We start from the raw sequence: 24,448 nt of genomic DNA on the forward strand, positions 1-24,448 counted from the left end.
CGGTGTGGGGAACCGTTTATTGTGCACGGGCCCGGCCAGCCGCCGCCCGCGGAGCCCGGCGGGGCTGGCCGGCACCGGGACCGCGGCCGCCAGGGGCCTCGCCTCTGTCCTTGGCCGTGAGGGGCCCTGCCGGTGACGGGAGCTGCGGTGGTGGCCGGGAGGGCCCCTCGGGCGCCTGCTCGCCCGCGGGTGGCCGGTGCCGTGTCCGTGAGAGCGGTGCTGAGGTCCCGTCCGGCAGGCGGTGAGGCGGCACCGGCCCAGCAGTGCCAGCCCCCGGCGCCAGGCAGGGGCTCAGCAGGCCGGGCCGGCCCAGCCTGCAGTCAGGGCTCCTCGTCCGTCATGTCCCGGATGCTGCCCAGCAGCGCCGTGAAGGTGGGGCGCTCCTCGGCCTTCTGCCGGGAGAGAGGGGGGAGCCCTGCTGCAGCCTGCCAGCCGCCCCCCGGGCAGCCGCAGAGCTGTGTCAGCCCCCCCAGGGCAGCTGGGAGCCGTCACCGAGGGTGAGAGCAACTCACCTCATGCCAGCAGCTGTACATGACGGCGTAGACCCGCTCGGAGGCCTGCTGTGGCCGGTAGAGGCGCAGGCCTTGGATGACGTGCTCCGTTGTCTCGCTGTTGTTAAACCTCTCGTAAGGCATCTTTCCCAGAGAGTAAACTTCCCACATCAGAACACCTGTTAGAGGAAACGGCAGGGACAGGTCACGGCAGGGGAGCGCCTGTGCCTGAAGGTGGTTTGCAGAGATCGCTGTGCTTGCGGCACCCTCTCTTCCCAGCATCCATGTCATTAACGCCACGCTCTTACCAAAAGCCCAGACGTCAGACTTGCTGCTGAACTTGCTGTACAGAAGCACTTCAGGGGGGGACCACCGCACTGGAAACTTTGACCCCATGGAGCTTGTATACTCGTCATCTAGAACATACCTGCAGCAGATAAACGGATCGTGGTGCCTGTCTCAGATTTCACATTTCACTCCTCCATGCAACCCATCAAGCCCAAAAGGAATCAACAGCTCTCAGACTGACCAGAGGTTGCACTCCACATGGGTTTCAACAGGCAGAAATGTCCCTTTCAAACTAGTAGTCAAAAGGGATAATAGCAAAAAGGGGATGCGAGAGAAAGCTGCAGCCAGGATACTAGAGGTGGGGGAAAGAAGCAAAGAGAGTGGGAAAAGGGACAGAGAAGAAAGAAAGGGATGGTGGAAAGTGGAGGGGCAGAAGGTTCAGCCAGATAAAGCAGAAAGACAGGAGAAGACAAAGGAAAAACAGAGCTAGAGGATGGTGGGGAGAAAGACTAAAGCATAGAGAGACTGGAGGAGATGGGGGATTGAGATGGGAAGGTGACACAGATGTATCTACCAGACCTGGAAAGGCCAAAATCTGATACTTTCACAATTCCTTGGTCATTCACCAAACAGTTGCGAGCAGCCTGTGGATGGAGAGATGGAGGCAGTCACTCCTACCTGCTCCTGCCTCGCCCATCCCCCTGTACCACCTGGAACTTCACCTCGCCCCCACCCACTTCACACTTTGCCTCACATCTCCTGCAGGTTCACCCGGACCGGAGCAAGCTACAAAGTCCTCAGCAAAGATAGCAAGAGAGGCCTCCAGGCATCCTGTTTATCTACAGAGGGGAGACTTCCCTGGCGGGCTGAACAAAGCAGCACCAGAAGGAGATCAGGTACGGCACCTAGCAGGACTGCAAGCTGGCAATGCCAGCCCAAGGCCTGACAAACTGCAGGCTCAGCTTTTCGTGGGGGTCAGGAGGTCCCTTTTCATGTCTGAGCCTGCGATTCTGCCTGTGCTGCCTAACGCAAACCCTGCCCTAGCCACAAATGTTTCCCATCCCCTGTAAAACTACCTAGTCCTGCCCTTTCTTCCATCTCTGCTAACTCACTGCAGAGCAGTGACTTCAGCGCATCCCACCCATGCTCGGGTGGGCAGGGAAGCTTAGAGGGAAGATCTCCAGAAAAGGCTGCAGAACTGCCTCTCATGTTGGTGAATGTGCTGGACCCTGTCTAGGACATGCTGTGGTTGTCACTGAGCTGGAGATGTGTCCTTCAGCCACAGCCCTACCAGGTCTCGGTGCAGGAACTGCTTGGATTCCAGGTACTCCATAGCTTCACAGACGTCCTTGCACATCTCCAGCAATTCAGCAGGCTGGAACCGCCGCCGAGTTTCCCGCAGGAAGTTCAGGAGGCAGCCGTTGGCCATGTACTCAGTGATGATGAAGATGGGACGCTGCTTGGTGCAGACCCCATAGAGCTGCACCAGCTTCTCATGAGACAGGTTCCTGTGTTGGGCATAAGAAGGGCAATTCTGAGCATCTAGAAGGCCAAGCAGCAAAAGAAGCATCTGTGAAGGAAGAGAGTTTGTGAAGGGAAGGTGCTCCTTGCCCAGCTGACGGTGGAAAAGCTCACTGGGGAACGAGCACAAAGACAGTAAGTTCTTGGATGCATTTTACAGAGTGCGAGGCTGCCTGAGACTGTCCCTCCACACCACAGGAGTGCAGCCGTTCTGGCAAGGCACACCCAGCACTGACCTGCAGGCTGCTCACCACTTACATCATGACTTTGGCTTCGTTGATAAACTCGTCCTCTGACATGGAGCCCTCCCTGATCATCTTGATAGCAACGTTGTACTGGCCTCTCCATTTCCCGTACTTCACCACACCAAATTGCCCTGTCCCCAGTTCCTTCAGGAAGGTCAGATCCTTCGGGTCAATCTCCCACGACCCTAGGACAGAGAGCGCAAGTGTAACGTGGGTGCAGGTGACCTCCCTGCAGGCTGCTCCCAGTCATCTCATCTAGCAAGCCCCAGAAGAGCTCATGAGCACGCGCTGCCTGAAAAAACATCTCAAAAAATCCAGGGAATCCAAGAGCTGTGCCTCTAGAGGATGGGGAGCAAAGTAGCTTGTTGCGTCTCTTGGTCAGTACTGTCACCAGAGGGCCAGTGAGTGTTGGGAAGTGATTCTTGGGAGGGCTGCGAGCCCTGCTGCCATGGACAGCGAGGACCCCACCCCTGGAAGGTTACTGCTGGTAGAGACAGGCCCTTAAACCAGGGAACTGTGAGGTAGCCCAGCTTACCATAGCCGAGGCCAGCTGTGGAAGGAGCACTTTTCTGGTGTTGAGACACGGGGTACTTCAGTCTGGATATGAGCCCTGAAACACAAAAAGGTAGATTGCCACGCCACGCTTACCTCTCACATTCCAGCAGGGAACACAAGCTTCCTGCCTTCAGTGCAGGAAGGTGAGGATACTGTCGTATCAGTAAAAACACTGCTGGCCTCACCCCGCCCCCCAGACACTAACCAGCAGAGTTGTGCTGATGGTATGTGATGAGCTCTGGGATGGTGTTGAACAGGTGCTTTTCTGCCAGGTAATACTGATTCTGGGGGGTGCAGCATACAACGTAATGGCGGATCGTGCCTTGGGGGTCTCTGTAGAGGCATTACGTGGGGTCAGCAGCATGGGGAGGGCAGGCAGAGGGCGAGGGGTGCCTGGAGGGGCCCTCTGAGGTAGGAACAAGCTGTTCTTAGAGCCACTTACACAGAGGACTTGGCATAGACGGAGACGGTGTATTTCCCTGTCTTGCTGGTAGAGTCTCGGACAATGAAGCCCCCTTCCTTACCCTAAAACAGAAAGAGGAGAGGGGCCAGCATGGTTGTGGGGAGGCATGACTGTAACAGGCAAGACTTAAAGTGAGTGAAGATCACAGTATGGCCAGAGAGGGTGCAGTAAGTCAGAGGAATCCTACTTCCAGTCCCTGCCTGGGGGACCACCTCCTGAAGTGCCTGTCGGGAGGAGGTCACGCTGGGGTAGAGATGGTTCCTGGGGCTGCTGGGGGAACACTCCCCTCCCAGAACAAGCCAGGGGTGGTCCCGTGCTGCACACAACGTGACAGCAGCCCACAGAGGGACAGTTCATAGAAAGGACCCAGCCTTGAGAGTCAACACTTACCTCCTCTTTCAGCAGTTGCTCTGCTTGGCTCCGAGTGATATTCTTTGAGTACCACCTGGAACAGGGACACAGTCGTCAGGGAGATCACCGCAGCCACCGGTGCCCCCAGCCTGGTCTGACCCTGGCCCAGCCAGGACAGGCGGTGCAGGGCAGGGATGGCTGTCAGGGGGCTGGGGGCTCTCAGAGGGTGTGTAGGAGGGAGAGCGACCCAGCCAGGCTGGGCTCGCAGGCTGCGTAGGTTAACAGAACTGAATGTAAAAAGTCTCCAACTAAGTGCAACATGCCACGTCCCTGCGCCTTCTCTTACTCACTCAAAGATCTCCAGGGAATTGCTGGTTTCAGTGACATAGTTGCTGGGGATGTATCCTTCCTTCCTGCAGGAGAAAAGGGGCTGGTCACACACTGATGGAGGAAGCCAAGGGGAAAGCAGGTTCCCGCCCCAGAAGGCTGAGTAGAAACAGGCTCAAAAACCTTGGCGCACACCCATCGGGGTTCACGCTTGGGGAGGGCTGATACCACAGTCTGCTTCAGTCTCCCTCACCCTCTTCACATGCCACCCTGGGCGGTAGCCCGCAGGCAGGCGGCCTGTCCGAACCCCCGCGATGCTGAAGGGGTGTCTTTGCCCACCAGGGCCTTGGCACCCAGAGAGGGCACCGTCGGCGGGGCGAGTGCCGTGGGCAGTGGGAGCTCTTACCCGTTCTTGTCACGGGCTTTCCACCAGGGCAGGTGGCTTTCCTCCAGGATGAGGTACTCCTCACCCTTCTCCAGTTGCAGGTCCTGCGCGTTCATCGGCAGGTAGTTGTAGAGGGCCACTACCTTCTTCATCTCGCCTGCGGTGCTGGGGGCCGGCTCGGGAGGCAGGGGCTTCATCACCATCTTCCCCAGAGCGAGGGAGAGCACGGGACATGGTGAGGCTGGCAGACACACTGTTCCCCAGGCCAGACCCTCCCCAGGCCTGGCAGGGCAGTGGGCTCAGGCCAGGTCAGCGCAGTGTTCACCTCAGCTCCCACATGTATCTTCACCAGACCAATCCGCCCCCCCGGCGCTTTTTATTGCAACATTTCCTCCTTGGAGACCTGTCCTCACAAAAGGTTGCTTTCTCTCTACCTCTCTCCTCTACCCTATTATCAGTCCTTCTCTACCCTCCCAGCTCCCCCTGGGGAACCTCAGGGGTGAGATCATTTCACTTTTCTCCAGGCTTTTGGGCTCCATCCCCTGGTTCAAGCTCCTTCTCCCTTAGGGCACCATCTTCACAGCCCTCTCCAGAGCAGAGCCCTGGCCTGTACATCTCAGAGCAATGCCCTGTCAGTCACTGAACATGTTGGCTTTCCCCAGGTAGACTTTCCTTAAACACGAGGCCCCTACCTGGTCCTCCTCAGGAGTGGGGGGAAGAGGCTTCTTTGTCTTGCGATGTGACCGGCCAACTTTTAAACCTTCGAAACACAAAAGGGACTAAGGTGAGAAGAGATCCCTGGCGTCATTCTGCAGTAATCCCCAGGGGCTGGGGATGGGGCAAGGAGAGGGTGCCCGGTGTCTTACTGCCATTCCTGCTCTCCAGGATCTGGCAGCCCATGGCATTCTTGGCTGTCTGGGAGCAGCACAGGTACTGGCCGTCAATCCAGAAGCAGGGGTGATACTTCTGTACCAGGTCACTGTTGTACCGGATCACTGTGGCAGAGGAGGGGAGATGCGTGTGACCCGGGGCTGTGTCCCCAGCCCGCTGTGGAATGCTCTCTGCTCCCTGAATGCAGATGATCAGCCCCATTGAACCGTTTCAACCTCTGCTGTGCTACCGATACACGGGGTCAGATGTGGCCCTGCTGCTCAGGTTTCCCTCAGCTCTCAGCTCATCGCTCGTGTTTCGGTGCTGCGGCTACGCAAACCCTGTGCCACAAAGCCCCTAGCTTGGGGAGGGCTAGGGATGTCCCCTCAGATTTGATCAAGGCTCTTCAGAAGCTCCGCAAAAGGACACAAGCATGCTTGGAAGGCCAAATCCTGCTGCGATCGGCCCTCCTGCCAGCTGAAAAGTCCAGCATCCCCTGGGCTGCTGACAGTTCGCAGTTCTTTTGAACCCTTTTTATCAGAAGTGGGGTGGAAGGCCAGTGCTGTGCCTGGCTTGTGCATGGGGAGAGCCGGGCACTGCCACGACCCCCTGCCTGCTCAGAGACTTCCCTTGCTGGGAGACCACTTCCTTGCCGGGCAGGCACTGACCAGCTTCCTCGTACTTCTCCCCAGGCTGGAGGGACAACTGGATGTGCCTGAACACCACGGCAGCAGGGTGCTGGCCACAGCAGCTCCGCAGGGTGCAGAGCGCCTCCTCTCTGGTGGAGCAGGATGAGGGCATCCCGGCAGCAAAACGCCAGCATTTTCTCTCCCCTTTTCCCTGCGGATTTTACAGTGGCTTCAGCTGCTGCAGCAACCCCCCTCCCATAGCAGGGAAGTGGGGAGCGGGCTGGCTGCTTGTCAGGGCAGAGCAGCAGGGCTCTCGTGAAATAACCGACTTCCCCGTTATCAGCCTGCTCTGCTTCCGCCTCGCTCAGGCAAACTTCCCTGTGTCAATTTGAGCAGCTAATCTCACCCCCACCCGCACAAAGCCACAGAAAGATACACATGCACCAAGAGACACATACAGGCAGCTCCAGCAGATTTTGGCCGACTGCAGGCACCCGAGCCCCTCTGCGCAGTGCCGCTGCAACACACTCCCAGCTCGAGGCGACAGCACCCATGCAGCTGAGCCTGAGCCCGGCAGCACTGAGCGAGGCTCGGGGTGGGTTGGGAGAGACACTCCCTAGGTTCCAGCAGGCTTTTTGTCCGGGTTTCCTAAAGCACTGGCGGCCCTGCCCTCGCCTTGCATGCCGTGTGTGCTATTTCCTCTTGCCCTCTGGAACTTTGAGCCTGCTTGAGCCAACTTGGAGAAGGCTTGTTGAGAGGGCAAGAAGCCTCATCTGAGGTGGCTGCAGTGCTGCAGAAGTCAGAGGGTGACAGAGGCGAGTGTCCACCTCCCCCAGGCAGGCGCAGCTGGTGTCAGCTCAGGATGCATGTGGGGGCAAGTGCGCTCCTCAGGGGAGAAGTTTCTGATCAGCACTTGCTCTTCCATAAACATGAGATAATATAACCACGAGATAGTGAGTCCCCAGAAACTCGGCGCTGTGGCTTGTGCCACACACACAGCTCATTGCTTGCGTTTGCTTTCCGAGGGAGCCGCAGAGCCCCCAAACTCACCACTCTTCAGCTGATGGATCCAGCGTTTGCGCAACTCCTCCGTCGGGGAGAAGACGTAGAGGGGCCCTTCGTCATATACCACCTGCAGGACCACATGCCTCAGCGCCCCAGCTGGGGGTCTCCCGGGGAGGACGGGGGGGAGCTGAGGCTTGTGGCCACCCCAAGCAGCCAGTGCAGAGCACAAGCTGTTGCCGGTGTGTGCCGGCCCTGCACGGTGCTCGCGGGACCGTGACGGAGAGGTTATAAATAAGCCCCCTCCCCCGAGACTTTCCACTTCCTTCTGTGACTTTCGGTGCACTGGGGGGCCGTGCTGGATGCCAGCAGGGGCAGGCAGCTGGGCTGGGGGCTGAGTGGGCAGCCAGCAGACAGTGTCCCTCCAGCATCAGCAAGGGGCAAGGCAGAGCTCAGAAGCAGGTTTCCATCTAAGCAGCCCCCTTAAATAGATCTGCCCGATTCCTCGGGGCTGGCAGAGGCTCACCTGCCTGCCCCACACAGCGCAGACAGCAGCAGGGCGGCCCCAAACAGCTGAGTGACACCTGGCACTGGGGAAGTGATGCTGTGTTTGCCCTCAGGTCCCTCTGGGGTCCTCCCCCCAGCACCCTGCAGCCGGGCAGAGCGGAGCCACAAAGGGGTTGCAGTGAGGACTCACCTGAAAGGGGTAGGGGAACCGTTCGATGATTGAGATCTGCTCCATGTTGTTGTAATCGTCTCCTTTCCTCTGGAAGAGAGAGGCAGAGATGGACGCTGGCATCCTGCTGCTCGGCTGCTGGCATCTCCCCTGGCACCCACAGCCTTTGGCGTCCCCCTGCTCCCCCCGCCCTGCATCAAGCCAGACCCCTGGTATGGTACGAGCTGTGGGTGCAGAGCCCCCAGGGCAGGCAGGGCTGTGCCCCATTCCCACCACCCCAGGGCAGGGGAACTCCCTGCTTCCCCAGTGAGGGGCAGGGGGACACAAGCGGGGACCCTGGGACCTTCCTCACCGGGACCTGCCGCTCAGGGGGAGGGTTGTTTTCGGGCACCACTGTCTCCACACAGGTGATCTTCTCGATGTCCACTGAGCCCTTCTTACTGCCCCGGCGCTGCAAGAGACGGGGTTGGTTCGAATGACTGCCAAGGGGGAGATCTGGGGAGACTCAAGCCAACCACCATCCCCGTCCAACCACCCCTGGGGCTGGGTGCTGGCAAGGGGCAACTGGTGACCCGTGGGCACCGCCATGGCACAGCCCCTATGGCCCTGGGGCTGCCGACTCACCCCCCGCTCAAAGTCATACTCGTAGTAGGACAGCTTGCTCTCCGTCAACAGGAACAGGCGCTTCTTGAAGTTGAGGGGAGATGTTTTCTTCTTCTGCTGCGAGCGCTTCAAGAAGATGCTCTCCAGGATGACACTGGCCATGTCGGCCCCTCCAGCCTCCTCCACGCTGTGCTCGGCAGGTTGCTGTGAGCAGGACAACACCGACACAGCACTTGTTCAGCTGAAAACTTGCCCACCACTGGACCTCGCTCAGGTGCACTCTCCCCCCTGCCTGAGGGGCAGCCAGAGAGTGCTGGAACCCCCACGGAGGGGGGGAATCAGCTGCAGAGGTGTGTGGGCAGGTCAGCGTGGGGTATTTACAATGCGACCTCTCCCTCTCCTGTCCCCTCTCTGACACCAGGCTGCGGACCAAGCCACCACCCAGCTGGATTTGGCTCCCACCGGGTGCTGGATGGGCCCCCTCGGGTGTGCAGATGGACAGACAGAAACAGACGGCTGGAGAGGGAGGGAGCCGGGGAGGCTGTGAGAAGCGTAGCCCTGGGGAGGAGCGCAGAGCCCGAGCAGCAACACCCAGCAGGCTCCCTCCTCCCCTCCAACATCGTGTGTGTCTGTCTGTGTGGGCCGTTTCCTCCTGCCGCACCGCAGGCTCTGTGCCGGGGAGGCGCTGACTTGGCAGTGTGCGAGGGATGGCCGCGGGAGGCCAGTCCCTAATAAGTCGTGGGTAGGTCCTGGCCCCGAATAGCCGCAGAGACGTGCTGCCGAGAGCACGGCGTAGCCCTAACGCCTTCCTTCCCCCTGCAACCACGGCCCGCAGGAGTGCAGGGACGATGCTCAACCCCCTTTCCTCCCCTGTGAGCAGCCCTCGCTGGGGTCAGGCTTGAAGGGCTGTCTCCAGCCAGCACCCAGAGGGGAGAGCCCAGCCTTCCTCGGCGAAGCTCTCCTCCCGGGCCTCTCCAGGGGCGTCCTGGGCAGGAAAGGGCTCAGTGAGAGCCCCGCACCCCACTGCTGCCCTGCCTTCAGGGGGCCGGGAATCCACCCTGGCCCGTCTCTTGGAGCAGCCCGTCCATCTCTCCCTCTGCCGCTCCATGCTGCACCCGGGCCCTGTGACACCCAGACGGTCCCAGCACCCCGCAGAGCTGTGCAGCTGGAGCTGCAGGCTTCTCCTCCTCCCTGGGCTGGAACCAACACCTGCCTCCAGCCTGGACCTAACAGGGAGCTGATGGTGTGGAGCCACTGCTGACCTGCGATCCGCTGGAGCACTCCTCCATGTCCAACCCCCTACATGCCCTGCTCCCTCCTTCACCTCCACCTTGTTCCCTTTTTTCTCCCACAAACACAGCTCTGGAGACCAACCTGGGAGAAGCTGTTTCCCTCCCCTGGTGCCCACAGCCCTCCTCCTCCAGAGGTGGGTCTGAGCGGGAGACATACGTTGGCTCACTTGTGAGAGGGACTGGGTGGGGACCAAAGAAGCTGGTCGCACCTGCTGTGCCTCTCTGCAGGGCATGCCAGCCCGGGGGCAGGAGCAGGGGCGTTCCCCCCCCCCCCCCCAGACCCTCCCAGCACAGATCCTGCTGCTGCAGTCCTGCCCCAGCTGAAGAGACTGGACACAAGCAGGGCTTCCCGCTCCCAGGGTCCCCCCTTCCCTCCCCTTGTGGCCCTCATGGCTCAGGCCTTTCCAGCTTGTTTGGCTGGTTTAAAAAAAAAAAAAAAAAAAGTTTAAAAATTAATCATCAGAGTCTTTTAGAAAAAACACCAGCCTCTGCTGGCTGATCCAGGCCTGGGGAGGAGGGAACTGGGGTCCCTGCTGGGGACAGGGCAGGTGGCTGGAGTGGCCACTGACCCCAAATTGCTGGTGGGGTGGTGGGCGAGCCCAGAGTGACCCCATGCCTCAGTTTCCCGAGCTATATAATGTGGCTGCTGGTCCTGTGTGCCAAGAGCAGGGGGGCTCCCATCGTGTGTCCCCCCCACCAGACGCGGGGGCTGAGCGAAGCGGCCCTGGGCTCCAGCCCATCCTGACTGCAGTGCCGGGTCCCCAGAAGCTTTACCTTGAGTCGCAGCAGCTGGGTCACTGCCAGCAGTGCTGGGCAGATGGGACACGTCTTCGCTGTGTCCTCTGGGACAGTGCCGCCAGAGAGGAAAGGATGATGAGCATCTCAGAGGGCTGTTCTGCCCCAGCATGGCACAGCCACCTGGTCCCCAGCACAGCCTCCCTGTCCCCAGCATGGCATAGCCTCCCTCTCCCCGGCACTGCCACCAGCCTTCATCCGTCCCGGTCTGTCCTTTGGGGTGGTGGGTGCCCCACGGGACTCACCTCCGCAGCCAGCCATCGCTGCCCCGCTGCGACAGCAGAGGTGGCGAGTGGGTGGGTGGAAGCATGTCCTGTGTGTGTCCCCTCAGCTAATGTGACTTCCTGCCACTGTCACACCTCAGCCGAGCGTGCTCTGACACCACCACTGGGCCCAGCACACACCACTAGCCCTGCGCCACCGGATGCTGTAGCCCACCACGGTCCTGGGGCTCCCTGGCCCCTGCCCGTGGTGTCCTGCTAAGGAGCCAAGCCTGCCTGCTGCTGCTGGCTAACGGGGGCTGGCAGGGGGCTGGCATGCTCAGGACAAGTGGGAAGGACGACAGGGTGTCTGGGAATGACAAACTCCCCAGCCCCTGTGTTTCAGGTGCAGCCTGGAGGGTGACAAAAATGAAGGGTGGGAGGCACAGAGGAGAGAATCTCCTGCATGGGAGAGACTCAGGAACAAAGAGCTGCACCACAGCAGCGCCCACTGCAAAAAGCACAAGCAAGGAACGGTCAAAGGCACTGTCAGCACCCCGACCCCTGCTCTGGAGCACCCCTGGCATCCCTGGCACCTGCACACCACCCTGATCCTGTGCTCCCGTGCAGCCCCAGAGTGGCACCCCCACACCACCCCACCGCCCTGCTCTGCTGCACCCCCATGGCCGCTGGCACTGTGGCCCCACGGCAGCTGTCCCACCCCCGGTCAGATGTCACTTGCTCAGAGCTGCCCAGGCTGCAGGACAAGGCTGAGACTTCCCAGCTCGGCTCACGCGCAGCTTGGCAGCATGTGGCCTGCGCCCGGGATGGCTTTCCCGCCCCCGGCAGGCACCATGGACCCCGGCACCGCCGAGGCGAGCAGAGGTGTGAGGCCACAAGCAGGTGCCACATGGAGGCTCCGGCCTCCCGCTGCCATGGCTGCCCCGCAGCGACGTTTACGGGGCCGTGCTGGCACCCGGCGCACCGCCAGCCTCGTGTTCCCCGCTGTGCCTCTCCCCGCACCGCACGGTGCTGGGACCCGGCTCCCCTGGGCCCTCCGTGCCCCGGCGCACTCACCAAACCCTCTCACCACCGCTCCGGCCAGCCAGGGGCCCGCTGCGCCCGCCGCCCCGCGCCCGCTCAGAGCCCGGCGGGTCGGGGGTGGCTGTGGCAGCGGGGAGGCAGGGAGGCACGGCGGGTCGGCCACGCAGGGAGGAAGGACGGGGCCGGCCAACCCCACCCTTTCGGTTCCCCTTTTTTTGGTTTCTGACTCAAAAGCAGCAGTTGTGTTTCCTTCTGGAGACAGTCAGGTCTCCTCCAAGGGGCTGTCGGGTTCCAGCTGGGCCTGGGCCTGCCCCGCACCAGGGAGCCGGGGGGCCTGGCCGTGTGGCCGGGGTGGGGGCAGCGCCATGTTCCTGCCGGCTGCCTGCCCCTGCCCCCCGTCCCACACCCTGCGCATCCCACAGACCCGCACCCTTGTCACCCCGCGGCCACCTGCCCCCCCCCGCCCCCCCCGGCCCTGCTCCTCCCGCCGCCAGGGGGCGCTGCAGCTCCCCGCGAGGCTCAGTCGCTCCCAGCTGCTTCCGCTTCCGGGGCGCAGCCTCTCTCCGGGCGGCCGCCGACAAGATGGTGAGTGCGGGGGGAGCGGCGCTGCCTCCATCCGCCGCCATCCGGCCCAGCGCCGCCTCCCGCCGCCCTCCCGCGGCTCCGGACGCTGGGCTGGCGACGGGGCCGGGGGGCGAGGGGAGGCAGCGGGCGCGGGCCGGCGGCGCGGGGCCTCCCCGAGGGGCTCTCGGAGCGCGGCGGCCTTCTGGCGCCATCCGCCGCTCCTGCCTGTGCTGAGCGGCCTCTCCCTGCTCCTCCAGGTGAACGTCCCGAAAACCCGGCGGACCTACTGCAAGAAATGCGGGAAGCACCAGCCGCACAAAGTCACCCAGTACAAGAAGGGGAAGGACTCCCTGTACGCCCAGGGTGAGGCGCGGGGGGGGTCCGGGGGGTGCTGTGGGGGGCCCCGGGGGATGGGTGTGGGCCGAGCACGTGGCGGGGGGAGAGGGGGGGTGTTTGTGCTGGGCTGTACGGCTGCAGGGGAGCGCTGCCGGGGTTTGGGAAGAGTGCCAGCTGTGCTTGCAGCCCCTCTGGGCTTGTTGCCTGAACAGAGCCGTTTCTTCCTGCAGGAAAAAGACGCTACGATAGGAAGCAGAGTGGCTACGGGGGCCAGACAAAGCCCATCTTCCGTAAGAAGGTGAGTGCTGCTCCTGGGCCTGCTGCTGGCAGTCCCTGCGCCCAGCCGATGGGGGACACTGCAGCCTGTGGCAGTCCTGTGCTCACGCTGTGCTGTGGCAGCTGTGTGCTGGTAGTGCTGGCCGGGGAGTGTAAGCTCCCCAGCCACATGCGCTCCTCTTCCTTTGCTGTTCCACCTCATGTAGACGCGATTTCTTTTTTGCAGGAGTGATGTAGCATGTGTTTGCAGAGCAGGTTCTGCAGAGAGCCTCAATTCTGTGATGGGAGGTGATACTTCTAGTGCAAAGAATGTTTTCCTCATTGCTTGCCGCAGATGAAGAGTATGGCGAAGGGAAGGGGAGCCTGCTGCTTGCTCTCTTTACGTTCTTGAAGTGTCAGTAGTTTATCACTGAAACTTTTTGCTGGGTTTGTGAGGCTCTGCACAGTGAGGCTGCCTTCACTGACAAGGGTATGGTAGAAGCAAAATGTGTGCAACTCTTGGGGGCACTGCAGAACTTGACATCGTTTTCTTGCAGTCTGCTGTCTCCGGGGAAATCCATATCGCTGAGCCAGGAAACAAGAGCTGCTGCATTAGGCCTTTCTTTAGAGTCTCAGAGCAGCAGTGGAAGGGCAGCAGTGCATTCTGTTACAGATGAGTTGCAGAAACCTGCTGCTGTCACCCTCCCTCTTCAGTGTAGGTACCTGGGACTGTAGTTGTGCAACATGTTTTCCTTCTGTGTCTCCACCTCCTGCCAAATAGTTGGGACGAGGGGAAAACCTGTGGTGTTTCCAGCAGGGAAGGAAAACCCAGCGGGCTGATTTATTATAGCTTTTGTGTGAACTGTTTAGTTATGCTTATAGAACTACTTGGTTTGTTGCTGGAAAGCCCTGGTGTTCTGCTGGAGACATTCAGGAAGCCTTCCAGCAAGACGAAAAAAGTGAGAGCTGTTTTTCAAGTTGACTTTCTGCCAGGAAGTGGGGAGACCTCGGAGAAGATGTTTCTGCAAGTGGGGTACCTGAAGCATCTGTACTGCTCTCACAGTTTGGCACCTGTACGTTGCCATCCCCATTTCTGTTTGTTCCTAGTCAGCATTATACGGGGGACTGGCCGAGGCGTATGACAGGTAGTTACAGCTCTGTCCAGCTGTGTAGCCGTGCAGCTTGGGATTCTTCCCTCTGTCGTCCTGGGTTTCATCTAACTTCTCAGTAGTTGTGGGCCTGCGTGGAGCTCGTTGTGGCGCTGCTCTTCTGGGGAAGGTTTGACAGTCATGTTGCTTTCAGGTGTTTCTTCTGCCCAGCTTTCTGCTGAACTTCTCTTGAGCGCTGTGGGTCTGTTCTCCCCCACTGCAGAAGTGCCTGTTCCTTGGTGCGTTCGCTGGCACAGAGTCTTCCAGCATGACTGGTCTCTGCAGGGGACCAGCCCTGACCCACTGAATGCTTTTGCCACTGTCCTTTATCGTGAAGGTACAGATCCACTAAGATGCTTAAGGTGCCTTCTTGTTTTTAACAGATGGAGCCCGTGTTGGGAGTATTTTTCTTTACAGTTTGAGAACAAGCTGCTGACTCTTCAGGAGTGCAGATAACAAGCTTTTTCTGAAAGCAGCAATTTGTCTGCTTGCGGACATTTTGTTCATTTATGTGCTCTGCTCCTCTCTTCCCAGGCTAAGACCACAAAGAAGATTGTGCTGAGGCTGGAGTGCGTGGAGCCCAACTGCAGGTCCAAGAGGATGCTGGCCATTAAGAGGTGCAAGCACTTTGAACTGGGAGGAGACAAGAAGAGAAAGGTAGGTTTCTGTACTGTGAGTGGCTGAGAAAGGGTGGTGACATTCAGTGGTGAATAAACTTGCTCTGTTTCTTCCTTCTTACAGGGCCAGGTGATCCAGTTTTAAGCTCCATCTTGTCATTATGGACCACATTAAAGTATTTGGAATGATCAGTTGCTTGTTTTTATGTATCTTCTCTTGTTGGTGGGGTGGGACTTGCAAGTACATCAACCCAACAGGAAGGTGCTGCTTGCAAAGCTGCTCAGTGAGTGAACAGTTTGCAGTCTGAAGGCTTTTGAAAAAACCCTGCCGATGGCTGGGATCTCCCTCCTGTGTTACCAAGAGGTGGTTTAGACTATGTAGAGCGTGAGGCTCTGATGGATTTTTGCACCAGTGGCCTCTCTGCCTGAGCGTTGTGCTGCTGCTTTTCTCCAGGCTCGTTTATGAGCTGTGGTAGAAGGCAGTCTTCAAAAGGGCCTCCTCTAAACTTCTGCAGTTGGTTTTATTTAAAACAGTTTATGTCTCTATTATAGCAGTTCCATTTCAGGAATGCTGTGGTAAATTTGAATTGTTAGTAGATGAAGTAGTGATTGGAGAAAAAAAAAGAGTAGGCCTCTTTCCCTCTCCAAGCCCTTGCCTGAGAGGAGAGGCAGATGAGATTCCTCGCACCCAGCAACGGGGAGTAGGGACCAGAGTAACCCCGGAGCAGCCCCTGCGCTTGGCTGTGCCCCTCTTTACAAACGGGGAGCACTTGTGCTGCCCGAAGGGGCAACGCACGTGCTGGAGCTGCTCGTGGGTTTGGGACTGGGGGCTTCCAGCCAGTGAAGTGTCCCCTGCACCATCGAGCAGTGGCTCCGTGCTGCGGCGCGGTGGGGACCTGTGTGTCACGGTAGCTCGGAGGCGAGGGACAGCTCCGTGCCCGTGGTTCCTGCAGCCCTGTGCTGTCACGCATGGCAATGGTGTGCCAGGATGCGGCGCTCTGACTGCTCTTGGCACCCCTTAGAATTTTCCTTAAAAGAAAAAGCTGAAGCACAGCACTAAGCTTCAGATGTGACTGAGTGTGGTACCTGACATGGACAGGATCACCCCTCGAGGCAGTGCTGTGCTCCTGGGAGCAGGGAGGTCACTGCCAGCGGGTGCTGGGAACGCGATGCAGAGCGCTCTCTTAAGAATAACTTCCTTGTAGTGAAAATAAGAGCTGGAGGATGGAGAAATGCCTCTTCACAGGGACTGAGAGCGCTCAGTCACTGAACAGTAATGGAACATGTGCTTCTGCTTATTCTGTACTGGCTGATGTGATTAGCATTTTCAAACTCCGGCTGCTTGAGCTGTTAGCAGCACTGGCCTCCGCCTGGGAGATGGACTGTATGGCTACACTGTCAGCTTTACCCAGTGCTGTTTGGAGTAATTGTGACAAATTTCACAAGAACTTAGTGACTAGAACAAACTGGCCTGTTATCTAAAATCTGATTTAATCTCAGAGACCATGCTGTACAGTGAAACTAAGAAAAAGCCTTTTTAAGGGACATTTTAATCAAAGATTGTGTTTATCACAGAATGTTTAATCACAGAAATAAGAACAAATCAAGATATCTTGATTGTGTAGTAGTCAGAAGAGAACATACTTGGATGTGATGGTTGTGTGAGTGTTTAAGTATCCATCTCCTGTTTTGGAAGGACCTGTGTGACTCAGCCAAAAGGCTACTGCCAGCAGTACAGCAAGCACACAGGTATTTCTGGAAGGCGGCTCCCTGAGCAAGGGGGACCCTGGCGGAGGGTGGAGGGAGTTGTCATCTAAAGGGAAGTGACAGCCAGTGGTGAGGGGAAGACTCCTGGGGTAAGGAGGAACCCTCAAAAGCTGAGGCCCAAGGCATGATAATCACATTTATACTAAGCAGGCAGCTGTCGAGAGCAGTTGCTAAGAAGTGCGGTGCTTTAGGCCAGACCCTGAGTTGTCAGAAGGTAGATGCCCATGCTCTGAGGAGAGTGCTGGGTTTCTTCTGCAGGGGTAGGAGCAGCTTTTCTTGTTCTTCAACTGCATGCCCCAGCCTGGCAAAGCAAAAGCAAGGCAGTGGGTTTCCCCTGTTGTCCCTGAAACGGTCACGGAGAGGTGTCAGATGCTGCATGTGTCCTTTGCATTTCTTTGGCTGGTAGTGGCAGTGGGCACCAACGGGAGTTGCTGCCCTGCTGGGGCCCTTACGGCCCCTTGGAGGAGTTAGGTGAGGTGCCAGAGAAAGGGTAAACAGAAGAGAAGCAGCACCCCTTTCTTTGTTACCTCTTGGTGATGGAGCGATGGGTATTTGTCCATGAAGGTTCAAAGTCCACGTAGAAGCACTTGAGTAGTGAAAGCCTGAGGAGAGAACGAAGGCACCCCACTTGGAGGAAGGAGACAGGCTTCTTGTGACAAGAAGTTTAGACAGAGTCCGAGGCTTACAGAAAGATTGTCCTTGTGCCTCCTATAGTGCCACTACTTTCAGCAGCACGGTGCCGGTTGGGTTCACCTCCACGCTCAGGGAGGAGACCCAGCTGTAAACCCCCCAGTCCCTGCTGGCTGGCAGGACCTGCTGCACGGCACACGCTGGGTTGCAGGCCAGCCCGTTGCCGAGGAAGGTGAGGGGGAAGGTGAAGTTCTGGGGTCCCCCAATCTCCTGCTGGTTCAGCACTGCCACGGCATAGGCTCGGCCAGATAGGGGCCGCTCCCACAGCTCAAAGTTCTTGTCCTGCAGAGGAGAAAATAAACCCAGTGTTTATGTTAGGGGAGGCAGAACTGGTGGTCCTCATGCCTGTTTAATCAGACTTCAGGAACAAGCGGGCTCGCTGGGCCTCTGTTCCCAAACACTGAGCACTCCCCTGTAGCCCGTGTGTTCCCAGTGTCCCCTAGCTGAGAGACTGGCTGCCTGTGCGCCACGCTGCACCCCGGCCTGGTCCTGCTGTACCTTGGTGATTTGGTATCCCTGCTTGCCCAGCGGATCCTGGTTGATGGCGATCACCTCCTTGTTCTGGAGCAGCCACTTGGCCTCAGGACTAATGTGCCGCAGGTCGTTGGACATGAAGAGGGGAGCTGCCATCACAGCCCACATTGCCATCTGAGTCACCGCCTGGTCCCAGCTCAGCCCAAAGTTTCCAATCACCAGCTGTGACAAGAAAACAAAAATGCTCAATCGTGCTGCCTGCTGAGGAGAAACTGGGCCACCAACCCAAGCACTGGTAAATGACAGGATGCTGAGGGTGGGACCCCTAGTTGGGGACTGGTTAGATAGGCTGAGCACCAGGAGCAGGACCAGCTGGTTGGGAAAGGCAAGGCATGACTAGTGTAGCAATTTAGGATGAACTACTGGTGGAGCTAAAGAAGGATCCTTAACTGGCTAGGCAGCATTGAAGAATCTGCTTTTGGATACAGCTATTCCTTCCCTGCAATGCTGGCATCTAGCCTGGCACCCAGGGTTTTTCCCTCTGGTGGGAGATCAGCACTTCCGAGACTGTCTCCCGCTGCCATGCCTGTGTTCGGAGCTGGCACTGCTTGCAGGCTGCGTTACAGAGACTTCCTCGGCACTGTCTGTAGCTGTAGTTCTCTTTCCCTCTCCAGCCAGGGATCTTCTCATCAAGTTCTTGATCCTAGGACCCCATCAGAGCCCTTCCCCTCAATGCTTCCCTCCCTTCCCATCCTTCTGAGCCTACAGCTGTTGAAAAGACTTTTTTGCTGGTGCCACAAGGGAGGTGGGCGTTGCTCTACTTGCCATGTCAGGATCATTCCAGCCCCCTGGCCCAGCTATCTTCACAATGCTGTCCTGGTGAAGTGCTGTCCAGTCCAAGATACTCTTGATGCTGCTCCAGGAATCATAGACGTCAAAAAAGTTCCTCCAGTGATTGCAGTACTGTTTGATCTCTGTGTAATTGGGCTGCCAAAACAATGAATGTGATTAGCCAGAGGGCTTGGCTGTACAAGAAGAGGACTGTACAGAAGGCTAGACTGGATCAGGGATAGTTTGGGGGAGAACTATGGTAACACCTTCCACCACCAGCTCTCTGCATGACCTAGTGCATGTTGGTTCCCTAGGACACCTTGTGCCCAGTAACTCCAGTCTGCCACGTTCCAGACAACACTACTGCTTCCCCTGGGAGAAGAGCTGTGGCCACCTAGCTCTGTTAGAAAATTCCTTTGAGCGCTATTTTACTGAAGGTGTGATGGGGCCAGTGGGATTAAAGTGTGACATCCCAGTAATTACTGCCATTTCTTGGGTTTACACCCTTCAGTGACTAATGCATTTAACTCCCAGGGAGAGGGAATGGCACCATCCTGTCATGGTGGCACAGGGGAAGCCAGCTATGGGTGCAGAGCAACATGTTGGCCACGGAGCCTGGCTGGCAGAAATCTGTCAGCAAACAATATGGAGAATTCCTATTAAATACGCTGTCCTAAAATCTCTCTCCTGGTCCCTAGAGGTGACTGTAAGGCTGAGTCTGCAGCACTCCGTGTCCCGGAGGAGTAACACCAAACTATCCGCTAGCTGTGTATCTGCATTGCCAGCGTTTTGTTGCTTGGCTCCCTGGAAACAGAAAGCAGATGGATGCTGCTGTGTCCTCTGGCATGCTCCAGCTGGGCCGTGCCTTCATGCTGCAGGATCCTATTGAATTCTTTTCAGCAGAGTAATGACTCACCTCAGGAATACTTCAGGGCTCTAGGGGAAAAAGTGGTTTTCCTTCACCTTACAGTCTTGTTCTCTGTCAGACCAGAGAGCAGCAAGTTTCTTGGGTGGCTGTTTTGCAGTCTTAATGCTTTTCTGTTCTTTTCACTTTCAGCCCCACAATAAGCCTTAAGAAACACTCCTTACCTGCTGTATGGGCCTCAAGTAGAAAGGCCACTCACAGGAGTACACAATGCTCCTCCCAGTGTTGTTCAGGGCCAGAGACATGCGCCTGTAACCTAAGGGAAGAGGACAGACAGAGGTTACACAAGCTCCTTGGTCAAACAGAGGAACTAATCCAGTGTCACAGGTTCAGGTTTCAGTTCCACTCTTGCAAAATCAAGGCTGAACACATTATCGTGGCTGAAACAGCACAGGGAGGACAGGGGAGCTTAGTCTGCAGCCAGTCTCCTGCCTCCTAAGGACAGGTTGAGCTTCTTCACAGCTTTGCTACAGGTCATGGGCAGGCTTATCGCTCCCAGACTGCTGATCTCTTTGTACATACAGTCATGGGACAAGACTGCAGTTTTGCTGTATGGTATTTTTTCCTCTAGGTATCTGGGAAATACAAGTTGGTATCTATCAAGCTGCTGGGTTCAGCTTTGCTGGGTAATGTTGCAGGAGTATGTTCTTAGGAGGCATTTGCACCATATGCACTGGGCAGGAATGCAAAAGCACTACTTTTTTCCTGTCCTTGTCCCCAGACAGCCCTGTTAAGTCCCTTTTCACCAGCAGACAGGGAACTAAAAGTTTGCTCTCCTGCCTGGAACTGGTTCAATACAAGTGGATTGTATCTGGGTTACATGTATGATCCAAGAAGAGCTTTCAGCTCAGCTGTGACAGGGCTGAGCTGTGCTCCTGGCTGTGGCAGCTGGCATATGCCCCACCAGCTGGCTTCAAGAGGATTGTCCCTTGGGCAGGTTCTCCCTGCCAGGCAGAACCAGGAGCGTGTGCAGGATTCCTGCTGCCGAACACCGTGGTGCTGACTGTGCCAGCAAGTGAAAGCCCAGTCAAGAGAAAACCACCTTCCGAGCTGCATCGTTCTTTCCACAGATCTGCTCCTGCAGCACTGGGATTTGCTTGTGCTTGCAGAGAGTCTGTAGCCAAGCCCCCTTGGCACGGTGAGCTGCTGACTTGCCAGCCTGCATGCAAATAACTTCTGAACTGGGATTTACACTGGCATACTTTAAAACGAAAACCCCAGTCGGATTTTCATGCCAGAATTCCCTTCATTTTTTTTCTTAAAAGCCTTGATAACTGCCCCTTTTACAGCTGACACAAGCTGTTCTAGCTTCAAGCTGATCTGCGTTGATATGGCCTCCCAAAGGGACTATGGGTTAAGTGTGTGAAATGCTTTGAGTTCTCCAATACAGGCACTGCAGAAGGGCAAAGCCTCTGCTGCGTTAAGAGCTGAGGCAGCAGTCTGCACAGAGAGCCCCCAGAGTACACAGTCGATGTTTCCATGCTCAGCATGATGTGGTCTCTGGTGTGAGAAAGCTGCTTTTTCAAGCTGTGCACACCAGTGAAAGCTCCAGGAGGCTGAACAGGTAAAAAACACTTGGGCCAGCAACACTCACTACCTTGGGCTTGCGAACAGAGTCTCATGCCTGCTTTTGTAAGCAAATCCCTTAAATGAGTACGCTCAGAGAAAAGCAACTCCCTGGAGCCCACCCTGGGCCTAGAATTGCTGCTGCCTGCAGAATACTCCCACCCCATGGCACAGTGCTGCCTCCAGCCCACGCCTACCTTCTGCCAGCAGCTCCAGCGTGTCAGAGTTGCAGCCATCAAACTTCAGCAGGTCCACACCCCATGAGGCAAACGTTTGGGCATCCAGGTCGTAGTGGTTGTAACTGCCAGGGAAGCCAGCGCACGTCTTGTTCCCAACATCGCTGTAGATTCCCAGCTTCAGCCCCCTGGAGTGGACCTGTGCTTGCAGGCAGAAAGAGAACAGGGGATGGGGCAGCCGTGAGGCAGGAGATAGTGGAGCTGGGGCGTTGAGGGAAGCAAAACCCCACGCTGGCAGGCAGGGCCTTAGCACAGCAGCTGCGCAGCCGTTCCCCACCCGGCCTTCCCTCTCCTCCCCTGCTCCCAGCAGGGCTGCAGGTCGGGTTGCCGACTGTTGGCACTGCTTGCATCGTGGCAGGTGGCACTCACATAGTCGGCCAGCTTGCGGATCCCACTGGGGAACCGTTTTGGGTCAGCCTGGAGCCTGCCGTGTTCATCGCGTGTCGGGGCCATCCAGCAGTCGTCAATGCAGACAAACTCGTAGCCCGCATCCCTCCAGCCCTCGGCAGCCATCACGTCGGCCATCTCCACGAAGAGCTGCTCGCTGGGCACGGGGAGGCAGCACCACCAGGAAAGAAAGCGGAGAACGTGGCAGCCCGATTTCTAGCAACAACACGGCAACCGGGTGCCGCTCTTCCGCCAAGGGGCTGGGCCGGCCGCGAGCACACGAACGGCAGAGGAGCGCGGGGAAGGCCCCGGCCCCGGTACAGGGGCGAGCCCGGCTCTCTGCCCTGCCATGGGGAAGGCGCATCGGGTGCCAGGGCCGCAAAGCACCGCGCCAGGCCGCCTGTCCCCAACCCTGACAGCCCCAGGGCCGGTGTCTGGGGCTCCCCTGGCGCCGGTATCCCCCGCCCCATTCCCGGGGCCGGGCCCCGGGGCACCCCCGCCCGCCGCCGGCAGTACCTGACGCAGCGGCGCGGGTCGGTGGCGCAGTCGATGGCGCAGAGGAAGCGCTCCCAATGCAGCCAGCCCATCGGCGGCGTCCGCGCCAGCCCGTTGTCCAGCGCCGCCGCCGCCGCCAGCGCTGCCGCCGCCAGAGCCCAGCGCAGCACCCGCCGCACCGCCGCCATGGTCCCCGCCGCGCCGCCGCGGCAACGGACTGTCCGACCGGCCAATCGCGGCGCCGCACCCGCCACGCCTCCGCCAATCCCCGGGAGCGGCGCGCACCGCGGCCCGCCCCCTCGCCGGGCGGTCACGTGAGGGGAGCTCACGTGAACGAGGCGGAAGGGCACGTGGCGGCGGAGGCGGGGTCTGCTCGGGCCGGTCTGCCCGGTGCCCGCGCCTTTTCCCGGCTGCTGCACCGGGGCCATCGGGAGGTGCTGGGGGGCCGCGGTCGGGGCGGGAGCCGCTGCGTGCGGCTCCTCCCTGCTGCCGGGCCCGGTCCTGGTCCTGCAGCAGCGTCGCCCCGCGCCCGCGGGCCCGGGCGTGCTCACACGGGGCCCTGTGGAAGGGGCTCCCCACGGGCCTGGGGCTTGGCTTTGGCTCTGGACTTCAGCCCAGACTCAAAACCTGTGAGCAGCTCCCGAATGAGCCCTCTGACGGTACCGTCCTCCTCAGAGCGCCTTCTTCCCCCTGTTCCCTTTCCTCCTCTCTCCCCACTACTCTCTTAACCCACCTGGGTTCCTGGACCCCTCTGAGACACACCACTGGGTTCATCTTCCTTGCTTTGCCTTTCACCTGGAGCACTGCTGCTTCTTGGCCGTGGCAGCTTGTCCAGCCTCAATGGCAGGGCAGGGGTTGGGTGTTACAGCGTTTCTTCAGGCAGCATCTTGTGGGAGTGTCAGCTCTGTGCAGCTGTGGGAGATTCAATATGTTAAGAGTCAAATCATGTGTTACTGGTCAATGATTAAGAAGTAAGTGGGCATTGGGCTGTCAGCCCTGCACAGCTGGGGGAGATTCAATACTTAAGAGCCAAATCGACATTGGCCGGTGAGCTCTGTTTGGGGAGATCGGTGAAGGTGGAGAGCTCTGCTTGGGAGAACTCTGCTTGGGGAGCCAGGCAGGAGCTCTGTCCTGCGCTGGCTTGGAGAAGCAGTGAGGTTTGGAGGAGAAACAGGCCTTGGAAGAGCGATACCAGGCTGTGCTAGTGTGGTGAAGAAAATGGCAGCACCGAGACTGCCTGTATGGTATGGAACTGTTTGTGGGATAAGAGTGTTGATGACTGTCTAGCTGCTGATTTGCTTATTGTGCAGTCAGAGCTAAGGTAGTGAGAGCGTAAGTGTGTACCATTGTAATAATGAAGGATTTTCCTTCTGCACTTCAATGGAGAGTCTGTGCCTCAGTTGCCACAGATGTTGCCCCGTGTGAGGCGGTGATAAGTGTGACCAGCTTGGATCACTCCGGTGGCAAACCTCACAGAACTTAAGAGCTGCTGTGAGGAAGCAGGAGCTGGCATCAATCACCGCTGCAGGGTGAGTAAGGTGAGCTGGGGGGAGTGATGGGGAGTTTAATATCCTCGGAAGAAAAATATAAGGTGCATATTAACTCACATGCCTTGAAGAGAATTCTAAAGTGGGTGGCAGCTGCGGTTACTGCATTCACTGTTCTGACATGGGAGGAAGCAGGAGGAAGACTGTGGGAGTGTGCAACACGAGGGTATCAGGTTGCGGCAGAACTCTTGCCGACATGGAGAACTCTTTTTGAGATAATAAAAAGACAAGATAAGGAATGCGGTCAGTCTGTTAAGACAGAGGATGAGGACACGTGTTCTGAACCCCTGCAGCAAGGTTTATGTGCTGGGTCTTTTGACTGCGATAATCCTTTAGACCCTGGCACTGTAAATCCTAAAAGAGACCCTGGCCTGTGTCCTCCCTTAGCGGGGGATGATCCATGGGGAAAAGTGAGGCAAGAAGCCTTGGCGCAAGGGGATATGGACATGGCGAGAAAGATTGTTGCTCCTCTAATTTATGAGGCAGGACGTCAGCCATGTTGGGAAGGACTCCAATTTTCTGTTATTAAAGAACTACAGAAGAGCGTTAATGAGGACAGACTTAAACTCACAACAGCTATACTGGAGGCAATCGCTCATGGCTGTACCCAGCATTCACATCCCCCCACCTGCAAGCTCAGAGTTGGCAGTGGCGGCCCCGGGCCTCCCCGAGGCCTCCCCCTGCCACGGAGCGACTGCCTGCGGCCGAGTCTGGCAATGCCATCGTCCATCCCGGCTTCCCTTCAACACAAAAAGCGACGGTTTTTTACAGAAGGTGTTGACACTGTGATGCGGTGTCCCTTGTCTATTCTAAAAGGACTAATTTGTATACTAAAGTATTATGGAACATGTGGACTATGCCAGTTTTGGTTAT

The 24,448-nt window shown here is 58.0% G+C and overlaps 3 protein-coding genes across 6 annotated transcripts; 1 reads left to right on the forward strand and 2 right to left on the reverse strand.

Moving 5' to 3' along the window:
• Nucleotides 1-3: 3 nt before the first annotated feature.
• On the reverse strand, nucleotides 4-11,985 carry BTK (Bruton tyrosine kinase). 4 transcript variants are annotated; one of them, XM_074835088.1, is made up of 20 exons: nucleotides 11,771-11,985; nucleotides 10,473-10,540; nucleotides 8,428-8,610; nucleotides 8,156-8,254; nucleotides 7,825-7,893; nucleotides 7,176-7,257; nucleotides 5,493-5,621; nucleotides 5,319-5,386; nucleotides 4,648-4,829; nucleotides 4,265-4,327; nucleotides 3,954-4,008; nucleotides 3,543-3,625; nucleotides 3,306-3,433; nucleotides 3,081-3,155; nucleotides 2,559-2,730; nucleotides 2,071-2,287; nucleotides 1,359-1,423; nucleotides 800-918; nucleotides 513-670; nucleotides 4-392 (listed from the first exon to the last, which is right to left on the reverse strand). In XM_074835088.1, exons 3-20 carry the CDS (start codon nucleotides 8,566-8,568, stop codon nucleotides 321-323), a joined length of 1,977 nt encoding a protein of 658 aa, XP_074691189.1. In that variant the 5' UTR covers nucleotides 8,569-8,610; nucleotides 10,473-10,540; nucleotides 11,771-11,985; the 3' UTR covers nucleotides 4-320. The 4 variants fall into 4 exon arrangements, with proteins under 4 accessions (XP_074691189.1, XP_074691187.1, XP_074691186.1 ...); XM_074835086.1 differs by lacking the exon at nucleotides 10,473-10,540 and having other exon boundaries at nucleotides 11,771-11,856; XM_074835085.1 differs by lacking the exon at nucleotides 11,771-11,985 and having other exon boundaries at nucleotides 8,447-8,610; nucleotides 10,473-11,764.
• Nucleotides 11,986-12,280: 295 nt separating this feature from the next.
• On the forward strand, nucleotides 12,281-14,849 carry RPL36A (ribosomal protein L36a). Its single transcript, XM_074835091.1, has 5 exons — nucleotides 12,281-12,322; nucleotides 12,559-12,664; nucleotides 12,868-12,935; nucleotides 14,575-14,697; nucleotides 14,782-14,849. The coding sequence occupies exons 1-5, from the start codon at nucleotides 12,320-12,322 to the stop codon at nucleotides 14,800-14,802; spliced, it is 321 nt and encodes a 106-aa protein (XP_074691192.1). The 5' UTR covers nucleotides 12,281-12,319; the 3' UTR covers nucleotides 14,803-14,849.
• Nucleotides 14,850-16,187: 1,338 nt separating this feature from the next.
• Nucleotides 16,188-22,227, reverse strand: GLA (galactosidase alpha). Its single transcript, XM_074835094.1, has 7 exons — nucleotides 22,050-22,227; nucleotides 21,516-21,690; nucleotides 21,108-21,285; nucleotides 19,509-19,600; nucleotides 18,414-18,575; nucleotides 17,613-17,810; nucleotides 16,188-17,396 (listed from the first exon to the last, which is right to left on the reverse strand). Exons 1-7 carry the CDS (start codon nucleotides 22,214-22,216, stop codon nucleotides 17,133-17,135), a joined length of 1,236 nt encoding a protein of 411 aa, XP_074691195.1. The 5' UTR covers nucleotides 22,217-22,227; the 3' UTR covers nucleotides 16,188-17,132.
• Nucleotides 22,228-24,448: the final 2,221 nt, after the last annotated feature.

Source organism: Strix aluco, chromosome 10, assembly GCF_031877795.1.
Source record: "Strix aluco isolate bStrAlu1 chromosome 10, bStrAlu1.hap1, whole genome shotgun sequence".
Taxonomy (NCBI): domain Eukaryota; kingdom Metazoa; phylum Chordata; class Aves; order Strigiformes; family Strigidae; genus Strix; species Strix aluco.